The following is a 22030-nucleotide window of genomic DNA, read 5'->3' on the forward strand; positions in this document are numbered from 1 at the left end:
TAAACTTTGAGGCTGCGTGAGATGCCTCGCTCTGCATCAATATCATCTGGCCGTCTCGCCCAATTCCATCTATTGAGTCGTACCGTGCTACCGCTTGCTACCCAGCATCTCCACCTTCCAGGGCATGGCACCCACATTGCATCGGAGCTCCATCGCGCATGCGGCTACAGCCAAGATGAGAGATTCTCCGCGCCTTGGGCATCGTCGCCCGAAACAGCCGTACAGCGGCCTCTAGGATAGAAGCGATGCCTCGGGATATTCGGAGAGCTGCGAGATGGGGCGCAAGACGAAGCACGGCGGTGAAAGGGGGCTACGGAGCACAGCATGGCCATTTGCTGGCCGGCCCAAAGAAATATCGGCCATCAGCAACTCTCACATGATCGGCGTAAGCTAAACAAACTTTGATAAAGCTTGTGCATGTCAGATGCCAGCTTACTTTGTACGACAACCCATGATTCAACGTGGAGCATGCGACAAGAACCGGGCCAAGACTTCGCTTTGCGTATCGAACGGAATATGGAGTACTACCTCGAAAATATGCGCGTAACCTCCCTACGCGAGGGAATGGTGCGAGCAGCACTCGTAATTGGGATAGGTGAAATGACATGCTTTCTTTTTTTTTTTTCCTTTTTTTTTTTTTTGGCGGCCCACCACATGCCACTTTTCACCCTGATGCTCAAGATAGACGAAGTGACGATCAATTTGGCCCACTGAGTTGTTGGCATGTCTATTTTGTGGCGATGCTAGGGCGAATAGTGCTCATATGGCAATCCCAGTGCTTGGCGAGCCAAGACCGAGCCCGGAGTCAGTCGAGCCAATCGAGCACGATGCCACCATCTTGTTGTTATTGTTACTATACGCAACGCTTCGAGATGTCGCGGAAAAGGCAAATTACTGGATGCGCCAATGGTCTGATGTATGATATTAGCGGCGGGGTGAAGGTAGCAGCAGTCCATATTTATTGGTGACTGGCAAGCCACCGGAAGACGCCACGGAGATCTTAAAATTTGCCACGACTCATCTCCCGCCCGCGGCACCGATGCTATTCGAACGACAGTGACAGGTTACGACGGCACGAATTCAAGTCTGGCTTGACTCGGCAAGTGATGCAAACGCCCGGGGGCTCGGTACAGGTTGTCAAGACTATGAGTAGTAGGTATGGAGAAAGAATTGATGGATAACTTAGCGCAGGCCATACGCACGGGTCACGGGATCACTTGTTCAGCAGCGGAGTCCTCCGAACTCCATAAACTGCAGTCTTGATTCGTTCTCGAAGTCTCTCGTCCCCTATTACTACATACTAGTATTGCAGGCTCAGGGCTTTGATAGGCGGTGCGGCTAATCTTGGGCATCCCGAGCACGCCCGCGCGAGCCAGGACCAGGTTCAGGCCGAGGCAAATTTCCCCCACAAACCTGATTCACCCGCCAAGTGCAAAGGCGTTGGTGCTATGAACGAACTACCTAGTACTTTGCATCTACCTATGAGGCGCGGGTTAGAGAAAAAGGTGCCGATATGGATATGTTGGTTTAACTCCAATCAAGTCTTTACGAGCGTCAATGGCTGTATATACATTGTCCCGGATGCTCTACTTGCTTGATACCCAGCAGGAGATACTATGGCAACTCAAACTATTAGGGCCACCTTAGTACTACTAAAGCACCTAGTAGCACATGTACTTTGAACGTTGATATTGATCACATTACGGAGCAAACTCAACAAATTGATCTCAACAAGGGCAGACACATGCCGCATCGGCGAAACAGGGGCAGTAATACAGTAGTACAGTGGTAGTACCTGTCCTTGTCAAGTCCAAAAAAGAAAAGAAAAAAGACAAAATTAAACCGAAAAAAATTGTCAAAATTAAAACCCGCCCACGAACGCTGCTTCCCAAAGAACAGCCCCGCCTCTGGAAACTCCCTTGACTGACGCTAGCGGCATAGCTCCACACGCAGATGGGCCAATCAGCAGCCTGTTCCTGGCGCTTAACCCAACCGGGGCTCCTTCCCCCCTGACAAGCTGTCCAGGGGCGCGGTGGGGAGCGACGGCAGGGGGTGTGACTAAGAACAGGCAGCCAATCAACGGCCAGCGGCGGTCCTAGGACTGGCAGCCGCGCCAAAATTCGAAACACGCAGACCGGTGCAAAGAGACGGCTGTTTCTTCATCTAACAAGATCCCAGGTCCGGTCGAGCTGAAAAAAAGAAGCACGATGCATCTGATTGGCCGCTTTCGCTTGCAAGGAACGAGATGGGCGTCACCGGCGTCCAAAGTGACAAGACAAGCTGCTCTTCCCCCGCCCTAAGAATAAGCCCGAATGTGCAACTCCAAGACGGCCTGGGATCGCCTCCTCAATTCGCCCAGCTCGGCATCCAGCACGAGCATCTACTACCACCAACCCTCGCCGCGATCTCGACCTCATCAAAAGGCCATGTGTCGTCGGAGCCTCAAAACGCTAGGGCGCGGCACGGCAGCCCAGAGCCAGGGCAATGCCCCCCCTCCGTGTGAGCCAATTCCACGGAAATGGTCGTTGACAAGGCTAGCCCGGCAGAGCCACGTTGGCCGCGCTTCAATGCTGAACCGTGCGCCGTGAATGCCATGCTGTGGACAGGGTATGCCGGCTAGCTGGCTTTTGGGGTATACGATGGCTTCTCGTTGACGTTCGAGTACGAGTAGTGCTCGCAAAGCCCTGTGGGCGTGTCATTGATATCAAGGCGACCCATGATGGTGAACAAGGATGGCTAAGCAGTGCTAGATTGCCTTGCTCTGTGGTTTCGACTACCTGCGAATACGAGCGCTGAATGTTGATCAAACCTTGTCGTGTACGATAAGGCTGCTTCACTGTCATCAACATACCGAGCGTGGAGATGCCAGAATCAGCACGAGTATGTCTGCCAGGCGGGCATTTTTGGCATGTGCAGTTGTCATCTCCGTGTTATACACATTTAGGGTTCCATCCGGGTCGGTAGGTCTTCCCGCGGTCGGCAACACACCCTTTTGGCTATGAATGGTGGTCTGACTTGCGTCTGATACTGGATGTGATACGGCACACGATATGACATACGATGCAGAGATGCCGGGATATGAACCGATCAAAAATGACAAGTCCTTCCTTGAATACTGCAAGCATAGCTTTCGCTAACAGTCACTTGGGACCAGCAGGCGAGATTCGATTCGGCGACTTGCTAGCAAGCAGCACTTGTACGGGTAATATATGCAAATTATTCTGCAGTGGCCGTCATCAATCTGAGACGTCTACTCCCGCCGTGCAGCATTTGGCCGAGTGCTCCAGGACCAAATTAGCCCGATCAACGATTGATGGAGCTCTCTCTCTTATCCACCCGCCCTCTCCTCAGCCGGCGCAAACTAAAAATCACTGCTTGCGATGCGATGCGCCGGCATGGATGCCGCTACTACTGATGGAGCAGAAGCTCCGCGTTCTTTTTCGGAAGACTACTACAAGATGGGGAAGTGCCTCGCTCAATGTGTTCTCGACATTGCAGCTTGGCATTGCTGAGGTATGAGACACGTAGGAAGAAGTGTCGAGATCAACGCAGTGAGAGACGATGCTGCAATCTTTGTTATTCAGAGGGGCCAGAGGGGACTCCTGACCCCTCATCTTTACGATACGCATCATTGTTCTCTCGAAAAGCAAATCCACAAGGACGCAGTTCAAGGCAAACGCGTACTCATCATGTCTATTACCCCCAATCCAGCCTAGCAACAAGACAACACAGCACGCGATTGCGGGGCAGAGCCATGATGCGATATCCTCCCTCACATGTTGAAGCCATTACCCCGGCCGAGCAGATGATGAGGTGACGAGAGGGCAAAGGGAATTGTTCACGAGCATGATAGTACACTGTGTTCTCTCATTCAAGACAGAATGAGAAACCGTGGCTTTTGATATCAACTACATGGGTACTGAAGCCACTCCGCATTGGGCAGAGGTTGCGATTTACCCGTCTTCCGGATCTAGACGTCTGGAAAGCTTCCCCTTCCATTTAGCCTCAACTCTCACCTTTTAGGGCCGTGATTGAGTGGTGAGTCGTTTGCGTGATTGGTTGTTATACTACAAGGGAGCATGTCACCACCGCACCGGCCCGTCTTTCCACGCAAAAAGTCTCTGCTCGCGTGCAGATGAGGCTATCCTCATGACCTGAAAGAACCGGAGTAGCTTTTTGCAAAAGTATCCACGCTGGGTGCTGCACGCCAATCATTGCTCGAACATGTCCTCCATCTGTTTCCATCCCTCAGCTGTTGCTGCTTCTCCGCTTCGGCTCCTGCAGTTCGGGGTTCAATAGACATGATGTGGCCAGTAGCTCATAGCAAAGCTCGACATTCTCTCCGCTAATCTTTCTACTTCACGAGTAAATCATCTCAACCAATTAATTGCTGGGGTGATCACCTAATGATAGAACAAGACTGCATTGCCTAGGTTTCACTGATTATGGTAAAATGCGTATTCATGAGGCTGGTGACATGCAAGATCGATTAATGATTCCGGCTTACACGGTTGGTGACTGCCAATACAGCACAAGAACTCTCACCTTTCGAACCATGTCTATAGTGAAATCCCATAGTTAATAGCAGATTATACGACCATTCCATAATCTTCATTTGATTGCGAATCAAGTTCCTAAAGTCATCCATCCATCCAGCCCAGCTATCAAGCCAATACCGCTCATTACATCAACCACCTCCCCATCATAAAACCCTCCCAGCACACAAACATTCATTCAAAGCATCAGGCACCAAAAAAAAAAAAAATTTCACCATCAAAAGAATGAAAATAATAATGTAATACAACACAAGCATCGTTTCATGCAAGTGCTCTAAAAACGAAAAAATCTATTAGCCGTCGAGGGTAAACCAAAAGTCCATTTGGCGGCCCCCATTTCAGACATAAAGCCATATCTTATAATGGCCGAGCAAAAAAGTCAGATGCCATCTATAAAAAAAAACAAGATAAATAATAACAAACCAGCGCAGCAGCAGGTATATATGCAGGTGCGAGACCCTTTCAAAAAAGCATATGCGTCGCATACAAATCATGCCAAACCATTAAACCAAGAGGAAATAACACACATATTCCTCCATCTCGCCATCAATATTCTCTTCTAATGATCGTAAATGACAACATCTTTCTTCGCTTCTTCAACACATGTCAAATAACTCCGTGTGTATAAACGTCTAAACCACATACAAGTAATAGTTAAAAATAAATATGATGGTGAAACTTTTTTAGGATAGAGGGGGGTGATGAAGTTTTTTTTTCGTTTGTTTTTGTTTCTTGAGTAGGAGCAGTTACTCCTTCTTGGCATTCTTGAGCTGCTTCTTGGGCACACGGGCAAGCCAGTAGACGAACAGCGCAGCGGCAATGTTGAAGATGATGTAGACCCACATCAGGCCAAAGTTCCTCCACCGCTCGGAGTAGTGGCTACCGACAGCGGCCAAGTAGGTGTTGGTCTCAGACATGCTGCAGTAGATGCACTCATCTGTCGCATCAGGGTTGGTGAGGTTACCCTTGGTGGCGTCGACAAACGTCTTGAGATACTGGATGCAAGTTTGATTCGTAGGGGGCGTGATCTTGACAAACTCGTTGTCGGCACAGATGACGTTTGTATTCGCGACCCCGACCGATAACATGCCGTTGACTAAGTAACTAAACGGCGAGACTCGGTACTAAAAGAATTGTTAGTATATCAAAGACTGGCTAGGTGGGGGCTGTGAAGACCCGAAAAGGGGGAGGGCTTACCATGAAAATCCAGAAGCGTGGGAGAGAGTCCGACGTAGCGAGGACACCACAGAAGATCAAGCAGAGAGTGAACAACAAGTTGGCGATGTTGCCACCAGCCTCAGCGGTTTCGAAACCGGCAATGATGAAGGTGGAAAAGGTACCGCTGAACAAGAGGAAGGTGAGGATGTAGAGGAACATGAGTCCACCGCGCTCAGTAACCGCATCGGTTGGCTCAGCGTTGCGGTAGAGACCAACGGGGTAGTACCAGCAAAAGTACATAATCACCGCCATCAAGCTATTCCAAGGCAGTTCGACAATGATCTGAGAAAGCATAAAGATTTTCCACGAGTAGACCTTAGACGGCCGCTCACGCACTTCATACAGAGATCGCTGGATAACGAACTGAGGCATGGACTGCTGAACAAGCTGGCCGAAAACAGTAAAGAGCTGGAAGATGGAGAACATCTGGTTCTGGAGACCTTGTTGTGAGTTGGGCGCCTTGTAGAAGATGAAACCGATGAAGAGGGCAACCAGGGTGCAGAGGACAGTCTTGGAGTAGATGTAAATCGGCGATCGCCAGTACTGTTGGAAAACACGGTGGAGGTTCACTTTCAGCTGGGTCATGAAGGGTGCGGCAAACTCGTTGTAGCTTGTGGGATCATCCGCAACATTGCTCTCGACTTGCGACCTCTCAGCCTTGATGTTTTCCAACTCGTTCTGGACAGCCTGGTACTCGGGGCTGTCGCGCCAAGTCTCGAACCAGTTGACGTCAGTGTGAGATCCGGGAGCGGCGCCAATAACTTCAAGCATCCATTCGGCAGGGTTGGCTTCGGGAGGGCAGGGGTGTCCTCCGTTCTTCTCAAAGTAGTTGGTCAGTGTCTTTGAATTCTCGCCAATTTCACCAAAGTAAACAGTCTTGCCACCCTTGGCCAGGAAGAGCAGGCGGTCAAATCGCTGGAAAAGCATAGCAGAGGGCTGATGGATAGTGCAAAGAACAGCTTGGCCGGCCTTGGTCAGCTTCTCAAGAAGATCCAGAATAGCCCATGAGGTTTGAGAGTCAAGACCAGAAGTAGGTTCATCAACAAAGAGCAACAGAGGAGGCTTAGCGGCCAGCTCGACGCCAATGGTGAGACGCTTGCGCTGCTCGACATTGAGACCTTCACCGGGAACACCAACAACGGCATCGGCATACTCTTGCATATCCAGGAGCTTGATAACCTCGTTAACATAGGCAAGCTTTTCCTCCTTGGGGATGTGAGCCGGTTGACGGAGGAGGGCGCTAAAGTTGAGGGCTTCTCGAACAGTGGTGGTTTGCAAGTGTAAGTCTTGCTGCTGAACATAACCAGTCTTGCGTTGGAAGGAGGCGTCACGGGGTCTTCCATCAACAAGCATTTCGCCAGTGATCACACCCATAGATGTACGATCAGCCAAGCAGTCCAAAAGAGTCGTCTTTCCGGCACCCGAAACACCCATCAAGGCGGTCAGAGTACCGGGCTTAACCCAACCATCAACGTGATCCAGAATACGGCGCGTCTCGTTCTTGATCTTGACCTCGTAACAAACGTCATGCCACTGGAAGACCGAGGTTTGGCGTTGGAGAACACCTTCCTTTGTTCGCTCAGTCGTCAGAATGGGGCCGATGTTGGTCATTGCGGCTTCGGGATCGTGAGGCTTCTTTTCGGCATGAGCAGCGGCTTCGAGCTTGTGGCCACGTTGATACATCAAAACTTCTCCCTTTGATTTCTTCTCGGAGACGAACTCAGCACAAACCATGTATACACCCAGGAAGAAGATGGTGAAGGCAATGACAATGCCAAAGTCGCGCCATCGGTTATGCCACTCGTATCCAAAAGCAGACTTGACATAGGTATCACCACTGACGAAAGGCTGACCAGGAACCGAGCCAACAGAGCTGCAGACTTGGTTTTCGGAGCTAACGTTGGCATACTCGGAAATGAGCTTGGAAGGAATGAAGTCGACACACTCAAACTGTCGGTCGTGGAACTCGTTGACCATGAGCGCCTCAAACGCATAGCCCAGAGGGTCAATGTAACCAATCCAGCGGCACCAGCCGAGCATGTACCGCGTCGGCAAGACAAATCCGGTGAAGATGACCAAAGAAAGAATCAAGAGGGCAGCGGGGACAAGAGCCTGGAACAGAGTTCGGGTGGCAGAGCCAATCGTTCGGAAGATCATTGACATGACCATGACGTTGGAGAAAGAGATGAGCAGGAAGAAGAAGAAAGGGCCAACCTCTCTTCGCAAATTGGTCATGAAGTAGAGCGTCAGGTTGAAAATGATGGCGTTGACAACCTTGTAGGGCAAGTCGCAGATCATGGACGAAATGGCTTCCGCCGAAGGATGATACAAGGCATAACGAGAGTGCTTTTCAACAATGGGTCGTTGCGCGTACAGAGTCAGAATCTGTTTCGGATGTTAGTTGAAAGGGGAAAAAAGAAGAAGACTGGACTAAACGCGGCTGGGAAGGGTAAAGGAGTCCATACCTCGAGAGCACTAGCAAAGGCGTTCATCAGACAAGCAAAGAAGAGCAGAGATCCACGCTGGAAGAAGCTGGAGGCGTCCTGCTTGAGGTTGTAAAAGACACTGCCAATGATGAGAGCCATGATAAAGTTGCCAATAAGAGAGCCAAGCGTAAGACTTGGGTCTCCCGTCAGGCGCTTCCAACCACGCCAGAGACAAAGCTGAATCTGCTGGACATAGGACAGGGTGAAGGGAGACTTGGCACGCTGGCCCTTGGCCTGCTGGGCTTGACGCGAGGCACGGAAGGCATCGGCATCAGGACCACCGATTGGGTGGCTCTGCTTGTATTCCTCAATCTCGGCCTGAAGAGCCTTGTATTGGGCGCTGTTCTTCCAAGCAGCGGCAAACTCGTCAGGGGTTCGAGGAGCCTTGCCTTCGAAGCCGGGGCGCACAATACGCTCGATGGAAGAAGTCATTGAGGTGAGGAAATCGGGGGTGGTCTGGCGGGCAGGGCACTCGAAGCCAAGGTCAATGAAGTATTGCCTAGCCTCGTCAGCCCGGCCAAAGAAGATTTGGCGACCTTCGTAAAGGACAACAGCCTTGTCAAACAGGTCGTAAGCGGTCTGGGGAGACTGGTAGATGGAAACGCAGGCAGTGCTGTTAAACAGCTCGGTTTGCATTCGCAGCGTCTTGCAGAACTCAATAGCGTTGGCGGAATCGAGACCGCGGGTCGAGTTATCCCAGCATTGCAGGGGAGCTCCCGACAAGGCAGCCTCGGAGATGGTAACTCGCTTACGCTCACCACCCGAAACTCCTCGGATGTACTCGTTACCAACTCGAGTGTTGACGGTGTGAGAAATGCCAAACATGGCCATGACGACGTCTCGCAGATGGGCGGCGAAGGCATTCCTGCTGAGGCCCTGGGGAAGATTTCGGGGCTGTCTGGCTCGAGCGGCAAAAGTGAGGGTGTCACCAACACTCAGTTGAGGGAAGTGGACATCGACCTCGGCGGTGTAGATGGCCTCACCACGGTGGTGGCTGTGCATCTCTTTGGCCGAAATTCCTGTGCGCATAAAGTTAGCATGGCGAAAGGTACAATACACGATACAACGTTATTTCCACGAGGCGGCTTATGGCTTTTCGGCTGTGGCACCCGAGGGGACGGCGGGTCAAGATGGGATGAAAACCCCAATCGACGTCTCACTGTCCACCTCATGCCTCTTATCCGCGCTCCATCAACCAATACATCTCCTCCCTCTCCTCCTAGGTAAACAAGCAAGACATTGTGGGGCGGAAATGTTTACCTTGGTAGTTGAAGTAGGCATCGTCATCGACGAAGATGCCGTTCATCTCACCAGCAATCGTCTTGAGGAAAGTCGAACAACCAGAACCTGGGGGTCCAAGGACAATCAACATCTCTCCCTTGCGAACGATGCCGTCAAACTGGCGCAGAATGTCAATGCGCTGCTTGTTGTTGGAAACTAAGCTTCCGATCCAGCCTGCAAGCGACAACCAGACGTTGCCGACATCCTTCTGGTAGTCGGTGGACTCGCCGAATCCGTGGACATTGAGGTTCTGGAAGCAGACACCAGCAGAGCGGAACGAGCCGCCATCCTGGGAGACGAGCTCAACAATGGCCTTGGCCCATTCCTTTCCGCTAAAGTTTTCTGATGCAGGATTCAAAGGCGAGTCCGGGCCAGCGAGGAAAGGATTGTCGCCAGCAGCTCCCGAGGCGCGCGAGTAGGAGCGGGCTAGCGCCTGGACAACAGAAGTCCTTCGGCGCATCTCCTTGGAGTCATCAACAAAGGCGTCAGCATCGTCGTCATCACCATCCGCCTCGAGCGTCCGCGAGGGAGATCCTTCATCCTTTTCGTTGAGGGTTTCAGTCGTATCATCGTGAATGGGCGTCTTTGGCGTGCTACCAATGGCAGCAACAGAGCCTTGCTCCTTGGCCACGGCACCCGAGTCGCTGTTGGGCGTCGCCATGGCTGCGGTGCTCTGATTGTTCGCGCAGCGTCAAAGCGTCTGATGCGGTCTCAGCCGCTGCTGCGCGTGTTCGGGGACTGAAATCTCGCGATCTGCCGTTTGGTGGTTTTGTCTCGTAGGGGCGGGTCCCGATGTAAAGTAGAAGCACAGGGGGGGAAAAAAGAGGCGTCACAACGAAGCCACCAAAGAAGCGGCAAGACTAACAACACCTCTTGTATAAGAGGCCGATTACAAAAGATTGACTGGCACAAGATTAAAAAATGATAGAAGAGAACCAGATCCAATCCAGACACCGGTAGAGAAAGGGTGGGAGGGATGCAGAGTCGAAGCAAAGGGCCTGTCGGGGAGGTTTTAGCTTCCTTTTGTTGGTCGTCAGGATCCCGCTGAACATCCATAGTACGATACCCGTATACAACCCAAGTACTGCAATCCATGCAATGGGGGGGGCTAGGGGGAGTGTGTGCTGGGTACCGGTACCGCCTTGTCACGAGCCTCGCAGTCTAGGTGCAGCCCGACCCGTCAGTGGACTGCGTTCTTGGCCCCATTCGTGCGCCAGCCACGGGTGTTCGTGGCAGTACTAAGGCACAAGGCACGGAGTACAGGTACAGGTACAGGCACGGGTGTAGGCTGCTCCGTGCTAGCGCGTCCGCAAAACTCCACCTGCTGGGGGAGTCCGCGCCTTAATCACGCCGCACTTTCTTCCTGGAAGTCCACTGGAAGCCCGCCATGGGCTAGGCGATCCGTCCCTCCACAGGGCCTTGCCACGGCGTATCTGAGATGCTCAGTGGACGAAAATAAGCGACAGCCCTTTTACGAGGACCACGGAGTACTCCGGACCTGGTTAGAGGCTGGCCCTATACGCGTATCGTCCAGGAAAATTTCGTGTGGAGTTTGCCGCTGGCCTCTTTTTTTTCTTCCCTTCTCCTGAGCACACGCATGTACCAGACTCGAAGTTACGGTGCCTTTTGCCAGTCATCGATACATGCACACGTGCAAGGTGCCCAACTCAGCTGGACTCGACTCGGTGCGGCGAGGGTTGCATTCCGGCGACTGCGATCAACGATCGGGCGTGCACTTGCACCAGACGATTCAACAGACGCGAGGCGAACCCTGGCTTTTTCGCGTCTGATGTCCTGCAGCCCAGCGTCTATGCGCTCCATCTCGTACATTCAATGACACTGCAGATCCATGTGCGCACATCACACAGCTGCGGTATACCGATGAGTGCGCATTGCGAAGTTTGCTGCGATACGAAAGCGGCAGCCCGTATTCTCATGCAGACGAGGCAGTCCAGTCAAGCCTGTTATTCTATACGCGTATTCCCGCCAGATTCCAATTGCGTGCGGACGGATTGATTCGGCCGAAGAACCAGCCAGCCCCACGAGCCCCCCGGGTGGGCAAAAGTCTCTCAAAGTCACTCAGCGCGCAACGCTGTCGGAGTCTTGCAACAACCCGACACCCCGCCAAAGGGTTTGCGGGCGTGGGGCCCGAGAGGGAGCATCTCAAGAGACTGAAATGCGTATAATGGGCGTATCGTATGCGACAGTAGGGCCACCTAGTTTCAAGCATAATCGTCGCCAAGCCCTCCGTTCTAATTAAAAGGGCGGGAAGCCATAACCGACACTTGCTCGCACTGCTGAGGGCGTCTATTCGCTATCTGGGCACTCGATAGTAGATTTGGCGCCCGGTGAGCTGTCATCTACACGTAGACTACGGAGTATTGAAGAGCACTCCGTACAGCAGCATCTCGACTCCTACTCTTACTAGGTAGGTAGGCAGAAGTATATCCTCACGCCTGTAATATTCCGTGATGCATATTCCGCACTTTGTTCTCCGTTCCTTCAAACTCATATTGCTTCTCCGCACCACTCCCCCCTTAGCTTGGGACCATCGATCCTAAGCATCTTTTGCCGACATTGGCGCTACTCCGCTTTCATGGCCTTCTTCTTCTTTGCCGTTTTCTGTCTGCCTATTCGACGCTCCGGGTAGCACTAACTCTTGTTTACAACGTAGTGGCCGGGGGGCGGATCGAAGTGACGGGCCCGGGTCGGACCCCGACAGAGTGGTGATATCACTCGAGACGACAATGTTGACATTTGCATCATTATTAATCGCGGTAGGTAGATCTTGATAATTGACCTATTCTCGTAGACCTAGTCGTATGGTGAGTCCCTATGTAGTGTGAGTATGACCTAGACATTACGTCCAGGAGGAGTCTCGTCGGTTCTGCGCCTCCAAGGGAATCGGCATCTGTCTGACCCTGGCCGAAGATCTCATCGCCTATGTTCGTATCTTCCACTTAGAACGAGGATACGGGACTCCGAGCTCCTTGCACCACCAGTTGCCGTATTCCGGCTACCTATAGTACTAATTCTCCGTTTCAAAACAGTACACTTTGATTTGATTACAAGCAGATGGTTTATTCGCATAACAGTCCTTGTCCCAAAAGCCGTTAGCTCGCCCGTCAAACACTCACCTACCTACATACCAGGTGCTCAATTCAACGCCCAGCGTCCCCTTGATATCCCGTAATAGGAGTCAAGTCTGCCCGTACATAGACGCAACAGGTCAGACCGCAAGATAGGTAAACTCGATAGCACCAGTATCAAGTAAACGCCAGCCTCGTACATGCACTCAGCAGCCCACATCAATCACTTCGCCTCGCTCGCCCCCCCTTTTCGCGTCCCCCATACTGGGCCATACATACATGGACTGACACGGCAACCATGTCCTCAGCTCACCAAACAGGCAGCCCATGTCCGCAAGCCCCCGTTCCGCTCCGCATTCTCAATCTCAAATCCAATATTGCTCAATGCTACTTGATACTCCGCCAACAGGCTCCGTTTGCGCCACGTTTCCGCCATAAAGGATGGGCATGACGCCGTTACAGGTACAATTACAGTAGTACTGGAGCCTAATAGAGCTGCCGCGCGGATGTTTCACCAAGGATGGGTCTGAATCTGATATCAACAGTATTGAGTTGTTCATCCCTCAGTGTGTGTATTCTGTTCGTATTGCTTTAGCCATATTATTGAATTGCAAAGCCATTACGGTGTAAGTTTGAACCAAAGAGTGACAACGCATTTGATATCCCATATCTTACATGCACATTGCTCTTAGCCCCTTTCTGACTAAGAGTAACATGTAACATTAGTGTTGCTAAGAGATTCATACTTGATACTGGCTTTAAACATACGGTGTGCTAATAATCAACACCAATGAAATTGCATCAGCAAACAGGGAATTCGACCTCTCCCTTTACCCTACATCTGACTTATCACTTCACCGTTCTTTTCCTTAGTACACAACGGGGATCTACTGTACTCGTCAGCAATTAACGGCCTAGGCATCATATCTGTAAACCTGTAAATGCCCTGTGCTGCTATAATAACGAATGTAGGGAATAAGATACTCGTACGGGCAGTAATTGATATTCGATTCATCACATCTCTGTAGCAAGCTTGATAAATGGAGACATCACGATACCTGTTCAATATGTGACTAAATGGGTACTGAAAGCGGATAAGTGGATATATGGTATGTACGACTCCGTCGGCGGTTGTAAACTCCCTTACTACACGCGTCCAGCTCTATTGATTTTGTCGTCAGATGCTGCATCAGAGAAAGTTGATGCCTACCCCTAATTGCACTCCTTTTGTGACCAGCTCCCCCCTTCTAACAATCACAGGCAAGCCAAAGTTGAGTTCAAACCTCGCCACCGGATGTGCGTATACCAGACCAACGCCAGCAGCTAAACTTGGAGGGCCGTTGAATAAGTCTCCAAAAGCGCTCAGGAGGCCACTCCGGACCATTTCGCCGTCTAGACCCTGAGATGTGTCTCGAGACTTGAGTTTGTTCTTCAGGGCAATCAGGCGGCCTCCGTTGGCAAACAGCTGCAGCCGGAGGCCGGAGTCAGGCCCTTTGTAGGGTAAGGGGAAGAGCATGTTGACGCTGCCAGCAGCAAACACATCTCCGCCAGCGGCATCCCGGCCATCGTGCGGCCCCAGCCCACCAAGCTTGAAGCTGCGAATATCCGTCGGTCCTCCAAGGAGAAAGCGGTCGTTCAGGCGACTAGGCAGCGCCTTACCGCCAAAGTTGTATCCGAGCGGCAGGGGGTAGAGGATTCCCGTCCTGAATCCCGCGCCAATGGAGATTCCCGTCCGTCCTTTGACTCCAGGCAGAGAAATTGGGACGGCGCCGCTAACTTCCAAGTCGCTCTTGGAGAAGGCAACGTCGCCGCCCAATGGACCGACGCCGGCCAGCTCCAGCCCAGTCCGAACCATGTATCCCTGCTGCGGCAAATGAGGGTTGTCCCGCCTCTCTCTGTAGAATATGTGCTTGATGGCGCTCTTGATGGTATCGCCAGCGTCTTGCCTGACCGTGGGGCTGGCATCGTTCGCAAGGCCCGTAATCTGCCGCCATGCTCCCGAGTATTCGACGGAATGCGTATCGCGTTGGCCATTCAGCCATGAAAAGCGGAGCGTCCCCCCTTTCAACACTTCTTCATGGGATGCCCACGGCTTCTCAACGGCAGAAGACAAAGCTTCCAAAGAAATGCGCATGTCCGGGTTGCTTAACACGGGCGCGCTTAGATTTGCGCTGTATGCGGAACGTGTGCGAGTTCCTGCCTTTGCATTCAGGGTGAGCATCTCGGCGCCGCCAAACATGTTGCGCCACAGCAAAGAGCCATATGCCGACCCCTCGCCATTCCCAACGTCGGTGCCAGTCTGAAGCTTGAAGCGGGGTAGTTCACGAAGTCCAATTGAAATGTCTACATCAGTAGGACTCGTCGATGCATCCACCTGGCTCGACTGTGACAGGTAGACCTGCGGAGGTTCTCTCAAGATTTCTGGCCCTCCTCGTTAGCAACTGCCCCAGGCAACGTCCGAGCTATCCTTCTTACGCAGTCCGCTAAGCTTTCCCGTCGCCATCTGTAGCCTTGACATGACATCGCCGACGGTATAGGGGGGGTCATTGCTGTCGCTCAGTAGAGGATTCAGTATGGGATCGAGAAAGCCCCGTCGGATGTTCTTGGCCCCCGTGACGGTAACCTCGTTGACCGTCATGGGCATTGACATTTGATCCACCATCTTGAAGCATGGTCAGCCGAGAATTGAAATCCCTCGCAAAGTAAGGTTCGGCGGTACCAATTGAGCTATCCTCTGCTCCTTGGCTTCATCCTCGGCACTCTGAAACTCGGGCCTCGTTCTGGCATCGCGGAGCACATCCTGGGCATCTGCGTGGAGCTTATTGAAGTGATTCGCGGGCTTCAAAGGTCAGCAGCTGCCATCTGGAAATGCAAGAAACAGCAGCGTGTTGCAGCCAATGCTTACCGGCCGCCCAGGGGATTCTGAGGTCGGCGCCATTGTTCAGCGCCTCGGATCTGCTGACTCGCTCGAGGTCAGCACACATGCAATTGTAGTCGGAAGATTTGGCCCTCCTGGTAGCTAGCCGGCCATCCTTGTCCGAAATAAACCTCGAACTTGTGGCGCAACCTACCCTGAAAGCACCAGCCACGTGGCTGAGCCTTCGCACACTCTCGGGCTTGGGTCCTCGGCTCTTAGTAGAGACGAAACCCCCCGAGTTGCCAGCTGGGCTGCAGTCATCCGGCCTAATCTGTGTTTCATCATCGTCTTCCTTAATAGTCCGTGTCTTCGTCCAACATTTTAATCTAATCCCCCACCACTCTCCGGCTTCCTTCTCCAGCGTCGCTGTATTCAATACCGAATTCCTTAAGCCGCTTCTATTTTCAGACTTTCTTTAACAATTGCCGACGGATTACTTCGACAACGACTTGCGCACGCGATCGATCAATCACCCTCCTTAGTCCAGCCATTCGATCCTTATCCCTCCCCCAGCGTTGAGATCATGGCGAGCAAAGCGGCGCACAAGCGGGTATGTATCCTCTCTGCATCGAGGGCCGTTTTTCGAACTGCGGATACTAACAGCCATGGCTAGTTAACGCGAGAGTTCAAGTCCATTTCCGAGAATCCTCCTCCATACATCACCGCCCATCCTTCCGAGTCCAACATCCTCGAGTATGTCGCCCCCAATTCTGGCTGTTTTAAAGCCTGATGCTGACATCAAAGCGTAGATGGCACTACATAATCACTGGCCCTGAAGATACGCCGTATCACGGAGGCCAGTACTGGGGAACGCTCATCTTCCCTCCGAACTATCCGTTCGCGCCGCCTGCGATCCGCATGCACACCCCGTCAGGCCGATTCCAGCCATCGACTAGACTTTGTCTTTCTATATCCGACTTTCATCCAAAATCCTTTAATCCAGCATGGGAGGTGTCGACCATCTTAATCGGCCTTTTGTCGTTTATGACCAGCGATGAGATGACCACCGGGTCGGTTTCTGCTTCTAGCGCCGAGCGTAAGTTCCTCGCCTCACGATCACGGTGGTGGAACTCGACTGGCGGTGGATCGCAAGCTAGAGGAAACATTGCTACCAAGGGCAACGTCAAGGCCGGCGATGGAGGCGCCAAATTCCGTTCAGAGTGGCCAGAAGTGGACCTTGAGAATTGGGAGTGGATGAGGAAGCACAAGGTGGATGCGGCCACCGGTAACCGAGCAGACGGCGACAATGGCTCTTCCTGCGGACCTCAGCTAGGCATTGCCGCGTCGAGCGGTAACCAGGCCCAGGCTGTGGTAGATGCCGTTGTACAACAGCGGGATGCTGGTCGAGGCTGGCTTTACCGGAACAAACTGCTTGTTGCGGGTGCGGCGATATTCATCTACGTACTGATTGCAAGGCTGGTAAGCGGCAACGAAACTCTGGCTTGATACGTTTCAGCGTGGTTATATGCAGAGGATACAGGGTACGGTATACAACGAAACAGCCAACAGCAGCCTGGAGGCGGACATTTCAAGAGCGGCGTTTTGGGTTGCAAATGGGTACAATTTATAATTGAGTTTTGGTATTTCAGATTGCAATTAATCAACCTCGTCTTGTTCTATCCCCTTGTTGTCTTTAGGTACGTGTGCATGCATGCAAGTTCTAGATACATTCCAGACGGGACAGGGTAACCATTTGCCATCTGTCCCATTTCCTGCCAAGGCTCGATGTTATCGATGCCAATCATGGATCGAATGATGCACATCATGGACTCGGTACCGGAAACTGGACTTGGACTGGACTGGGCCATACACGGCATTGGCTAGCAGTACCTTAGTACCTCTGCAGGACCAGGTACCTGGTAGTACCTTAGCACAGCTGGTACCTGTATTCAAAATCTTAGTACCTCCTAGTAGAGGTAATTCATTGCAGGACAGACGCCATCGATCGTTACTGAGGCATCCATAGATCAATGCTTTAATCATGACCAGGGAGACAGAAAGATCAGCTCCTTCACCCCTTGCATCCAGACAACCCCAGTACATGTACGTGTACATTCTCAGTAAGTGACTTGACCTGACTTCATACCTACAAAGTGGCAAGATCATCCAAAGCTGATCCCGAAATTCAGCCGCCAAAGCCAACGAAAAGCCAGAGGCAGGGAGCAATCAAATTTCTTAGTCTTGAGTGTCTCAGTCAGTATTAGTAGAGGCACAAGCAGCTAGAGCAGGCGCACAGGCATGAGGTGCAGCCTCTGCGGGGGGAAAAAATTGCTTAGACGCAAGTCCGATTTAGTGTCATCACTGCCAAAGCGAACGAACTCGAACTCCTCTTTCAGCTGCTTGACTTCTACCTTGTGTTCCATTCCTTCTCCCTGGCATCCCACCTCCCAACTGACGCCAGCGCTGCCTCAGCCTCTAGCCCAAGGCGACGTTTTCTGGCATTGACCAGGACTGGACTGATGCCTCTTTGCCGACATCTCCAGATTTGTCGTCCAGGTCTGGCGCGCGGGCGATCGGAAATCCAAGGCCTCCCCTGCCCCTCGCCGACCTGCGGATTTTGAGCAAGGCTCTCAGCCCACTCGCCGCACCAACCAGTCCGATCCATCAGATTTGGATCTGGCACCTCGACCGACCGACCACCATGGCGCCCTCCAACGGATCCGTCAGGTCTCGCAGGCCTGCCGTTGTCTCCAGCAAGCAGATGCCCAAGCCCGTCGTCCCTGCGATTCCTCTGCCCTACGTTAAGCGCCAGGCTGCCGCCGCCGCCGCCGCCGCTGCAGCTCCTGTGATCAACAACGTCAAGCCAGACGACAGTCCTCGAAACGGCTCTCTGGAAGTGCGGCCCCACGAGGTGAACCAGTCTTCGCCCACTCTGATTGCAGACACGCCCCATGCCAGCGAATCCCTTTCGGCTGGCAGCCCAGAATTGAAATCTGCCATTAAGAACGCCGTTGGTAAGTTTTATATGCATTGATTCTTCCTTGAAGGGGAGGCGCGAGCCAGCGCCCTGTCTTCTCGTCTTGTACTTACCCCTACTGGAGAAACACGACCTTGCTGACCCGACTGTCAACATGAATAGCTTCTGATACAGCCAAAGAAGTCGTGATCGCCAGCAGCAAGCCCGTTGCACCTGCCGACCGAGCTCCCGGCAACGACATGACCTCGACAAGCTACGCTGTGCAGCCGGCAAATGCAGAAGCTTCTGTACCGACCGCTCATGAAGCCTCTTCTGGAATGCAGACCAAGTTCCATGGTCCTGGGATCGGCGCTGTCCAAGATGAGCCAAGGCAGAGGCTAGGTAAGCTCCTACCTTGAGCGTTGATATACCGAGCTTTGAAGCTAACGACGATGCTCATTCATAGCTCAATACCCCCCGGTCAAGCTCGTCTCTTCTCAACCTCCCCCGCCTGTATCTCCAACTCGATACCAGATGCCGCCGCCCTTCCAACCAGCTCATCGCCCGATGGGCATTGTGGCGAATGGGGACCTGTCCCATGGGCCTAGGCCTCCTTTGCCAAATGGCCCACCTCACATGCATCAAGCTCATGCAAGCAACGGCAGCATTCACTTTGGAGCCTTTCACGATTCTCAAAGCTCCTCGCCGGCGCCTCCACACTCCGGAGGCATTGCGCCGCCGCCTGGTATGCCAATGCCGGATGGACGACCGCACCCCATGATGCCTCACAATGGCAATGGATTCCCACCCATGGTGCCATACGGGGCGGACATGATGGCTGTTACTAACTTTGACGGCTATGGCCGACCGATGGCTTATGCGCCCATGGACTCGTATCATCCGTATGGTAATATACTGGGACCGTCAACACCGCATAGCTTTCACGATTCCCAGTCTTCGGCTCACCAAGAAGAGACGGCCATGTATAACCAATATCGTCCTGGAGCTATGCATAACGGCATTGGGCCTGCCGATGAGGCTCAAGGTCAAAATCCCCAGGGGAGAATGTATGGGGTGCCAGACTATCCCCGGATGATGCCCAACCCAGGCCTGCCTCCCCCCATGGCTCAGGGCGACAATGCTGATGGATTCATTGAATACCTGCAAGAGCAATTCGCTCGTCATGAGCTGTCTGATTGTACTCTGGAACTTCGGTACACCGACGACAGGGCAGCGCCTGTGCGGATCCCTGGTCATCGATTGATCTTCGCTCGCAGCGCCCAGCTTTTCAACCTATTGCAGAAGCAGGCTTTCCAGGCGTCCCCCAACGATAGATTTCTGCAAACTCTTCTTCTAGAGACGGGCAGCAAGTGGATCCGTTCGGATTCATTTTACATGGCAGTTCAGCGCCTATACGGACTGCCATTGCTTCATCCTCCTCCTCGGCCCGTTGGCATGGAATCCGGCGACGTGACCGCTAGCGTATTTTCGGTGAAAGAACAAACTGACTTTGCAATCTCGTATGCTGCCGCTGGCCACCTCCTTGACTGGGCTCCGGTTGTCCGACGCGGCTGCGAAGTGGCCACCCACATCTTGACCTGGGAGACGTTGGAGCGTGTGCTGGAATTTGCGTTGGATGGATACCGGGACAAGGGCTCTCACGAAACCTACCAGTATGGCAACGGATCACAAATCCTCCTTAATGCCATTGTCACCTTTCTAATTCACAATTTCCCCTCGCACTTCAATTTGGACACCGAGGCCGTAGAGTTTGTGCCATATGGCAGACTGCCAATCAACCCACCACCTTTGGCCAAAGATGCTCTTGACAATGGGGTGCTCCCGGCATCTGCTGAGGGATCGATTGTGCAACTGGGCAAAGGACGCCGTCCTCAAAAGCTTGACGGCATCCAGTTTGGCGACTTATCCTTCTCGGAAGCTAAGAGCTTGGCCGATGCAAATACGCCCAAAGCCACCCGTGCCGCACAACCGGCCTCGTTTTCGATTCTGTCCCGTATCCTCATCGAGATACCGTTTACTCAGCTCAAAATGATCTTGGAATCTTCTGGGTCAGGCAACGTCAATGGTTGGGCGAATACGGAATCTCGCTATCGCATTATCAAGATTGCCGTAGAGGAACGCGAATGGCGCCGCCGTAGGGTCCTAGACGCCGTATTGTCCGGCCAAGTTCCCGATGCAGAAGCGATCCGGGCAGGCCTTCGCAGCCCAGAGCCGAGAGATCTAGGCCGGTGGATCGCCCTGGGATGGCAGGAAGAGATACTGTCGTATGGTAACCCAGATGGCCCTACCTTGGCACGCAAATGGGTTCCATTGATGGAAGCACAGAATGGCTCCCTATCCAACGTCGCCGAGTATCCATGATGATCATTTTGCGTTGTTTGATGATTAACGACTCCTCTCGCAATGAGATGACGTGCCTTACACCGAGCATTTGCATCCCAGCTCTCTCCAAAAGTTTCTCACTTTGGCATGTTGCCTCACAAAGGGGCCTTGGCTCCTTTTCTTCTTGTCTTGAAAATTGGCGTGCATTGGTGTTCTTTGATACAACACGAAAATTGCCGGCGGATTGTTTTTTTTTTTTGGTTCTGCGGAGAGGCTGCTTTTGGGTTGGATTGCGGAAGGAAGGATATGGGATGATGACGCCAAATCATACATAAAATGGGCGCTCAGCAATCGCGCGAGCATATCTTTTGTGGTCATGCTATTCCCACTGAAAACACCGGACGTACAGACATCTGCAGAGCACTGCCAACAGACGGCCTCACTTTGACGGAGCTTCGAGATAAACGTCGATGACAAACCCCCCACCCCCCTGAAGGAGACGGACTGATTCCAGCTGTCTCCTTTGAAGCATCTCACGTGAGCACCCTTTGGTATGAAGCAAGAATATTATGCGGGTGTAGAAAATGGAAGGGAATTGGCGGAACGGAATATTGGGGGGTTTTTTTTTTTTTTTTTTAAAAAAAGAAATTGCTCCCTACTTGGAAGCATATGATAACGTTTTGATGATTTCGAAGGCAGCTAGCTACCAGGATAGCGGCTAGATAATGTGGAATGCATATTGCGGTGGTTGCGGATTCAGGCCAAGGTCGGTAAGCTGGCCACGTTATTTGCGAGCAAATGGCCAGCAGGATGGATGAAAAAGACAAGGCGATGGTGGTTAGGCACACTTTGTCGTTGCGTTTGCAGGTAGCAGTTTATAATCGTCTAGGTTGATGGGGGATTTCTCGATTTGCGGCCTCTCACCTGTGAATGGGATGATGCTTTTTATACTAGGTAGTATTAGGTAGTATCTTATAATATGTCGACCATGGTGTATGTTCCATGGCCGCCTCAAACCTGTTTTGTGCAGTCTAGGCTGGGAGAAGACGTCGGAGAACTGCCGACATTTTGCGATGCATGATGCCCCTGATAACGGGCATCGTGCAGGTGTTAGCTTGGGTGGTGTGAGTTTTACGGTGAGGACTTGCTCTGCCACGTATTGCAGTTGATGAAACACGTAGATGCTGGCTTATCTCATGGTACTAGTATATAGATAGGGGCATGAGTTGTTTAAGCAGCCAACA

The 22030-nt window shown here is 52.3% G+C and overlaps 3 protein-coding genes across 3 annotated transcripts; 1 reads left to right on the forward strand and 2 right to left on the reverse strand.

Annotated features, from left to right (window-relative positions):
* Window positions 1–5302: 5302 nt before the first annotated feature.
* Triagg1_9517 (uncharacterized protein) lies at window positions 5303–10202 on the reverse strand (the record flags this gene model as incomplete). Its single annotated transcript, XM_062904484.1, has 4 exons — window positions 5303–5680; window positions 5754–8159; window positions 8240–9279; window positions 9521–10202. 4 exons carry the CDS (start codon window positions 10200–10202, stop codon window positions 5303–5305), a joined length of 4506 nt encoding a protein of 1501 aa, XP_062751554.1.
* Window positions 10203–13819: 3617 nt separating this feature from the next.
* On the reverse strand, window positions 13820–15568 carry Triagg1_9518 (uncharacterized protein; the record flags this gene model as incomplete). Its single annotated transcript, XM_062904485.1, has 4 exons — window positions 13820–15051; window positions 15106–15292; window positions 15350–15469; window positions 15536–15568. The coding sequence occupies 4 exons, from the start codon at window positions 15566–15568 to the stop codon at window positions 13820–13822; spliced, it is 1572 nt and encodes a 523-aa protein (XP_062751555.1).
* Window positions 15569–16070: 502 nt separating this feature from the next.
* Window positions 16071–20825, forward strand: Triagg1_9519 (uncharacterized protein; the record flags this gene model as incomplete). The annotated part of the gene is made up of 7 exons (XM_062904486.1): window positions 16071–16097; window positions 16161–16240; window positions 16297–16966; window positions 17537–17590; window positions 17967–18501; window positions 18627–18845; window positions 18910–20825. The coding sequence occupies 7 exons, from the start codon at window positions 16071–16073 to the stop codon at window positions 20823–20825; spliced, it is 3501 nt and encodes a 1166-aa protein (XP_062751556.1).
* Between the last annotated feature and the right edge of the window lie 1205 nt (window positions 20826–22030).

The sequence above is a fragment of the Trichoderma aggressivum genome (genome assembly GCF_033847375.1).
Source record: "Trichoderma aggressivum f. europaeum strain CBS 100526 chromosome Unknown scaffold_054, whole genome shotgun sequence".
Taxonomy (NCBI): Eukaryota; Fungi; Ascomycota; class Sordariomycetes; order Hypocreales; family Hypocreaceae; genus Trichoderma; species Trichoderma aggressivum.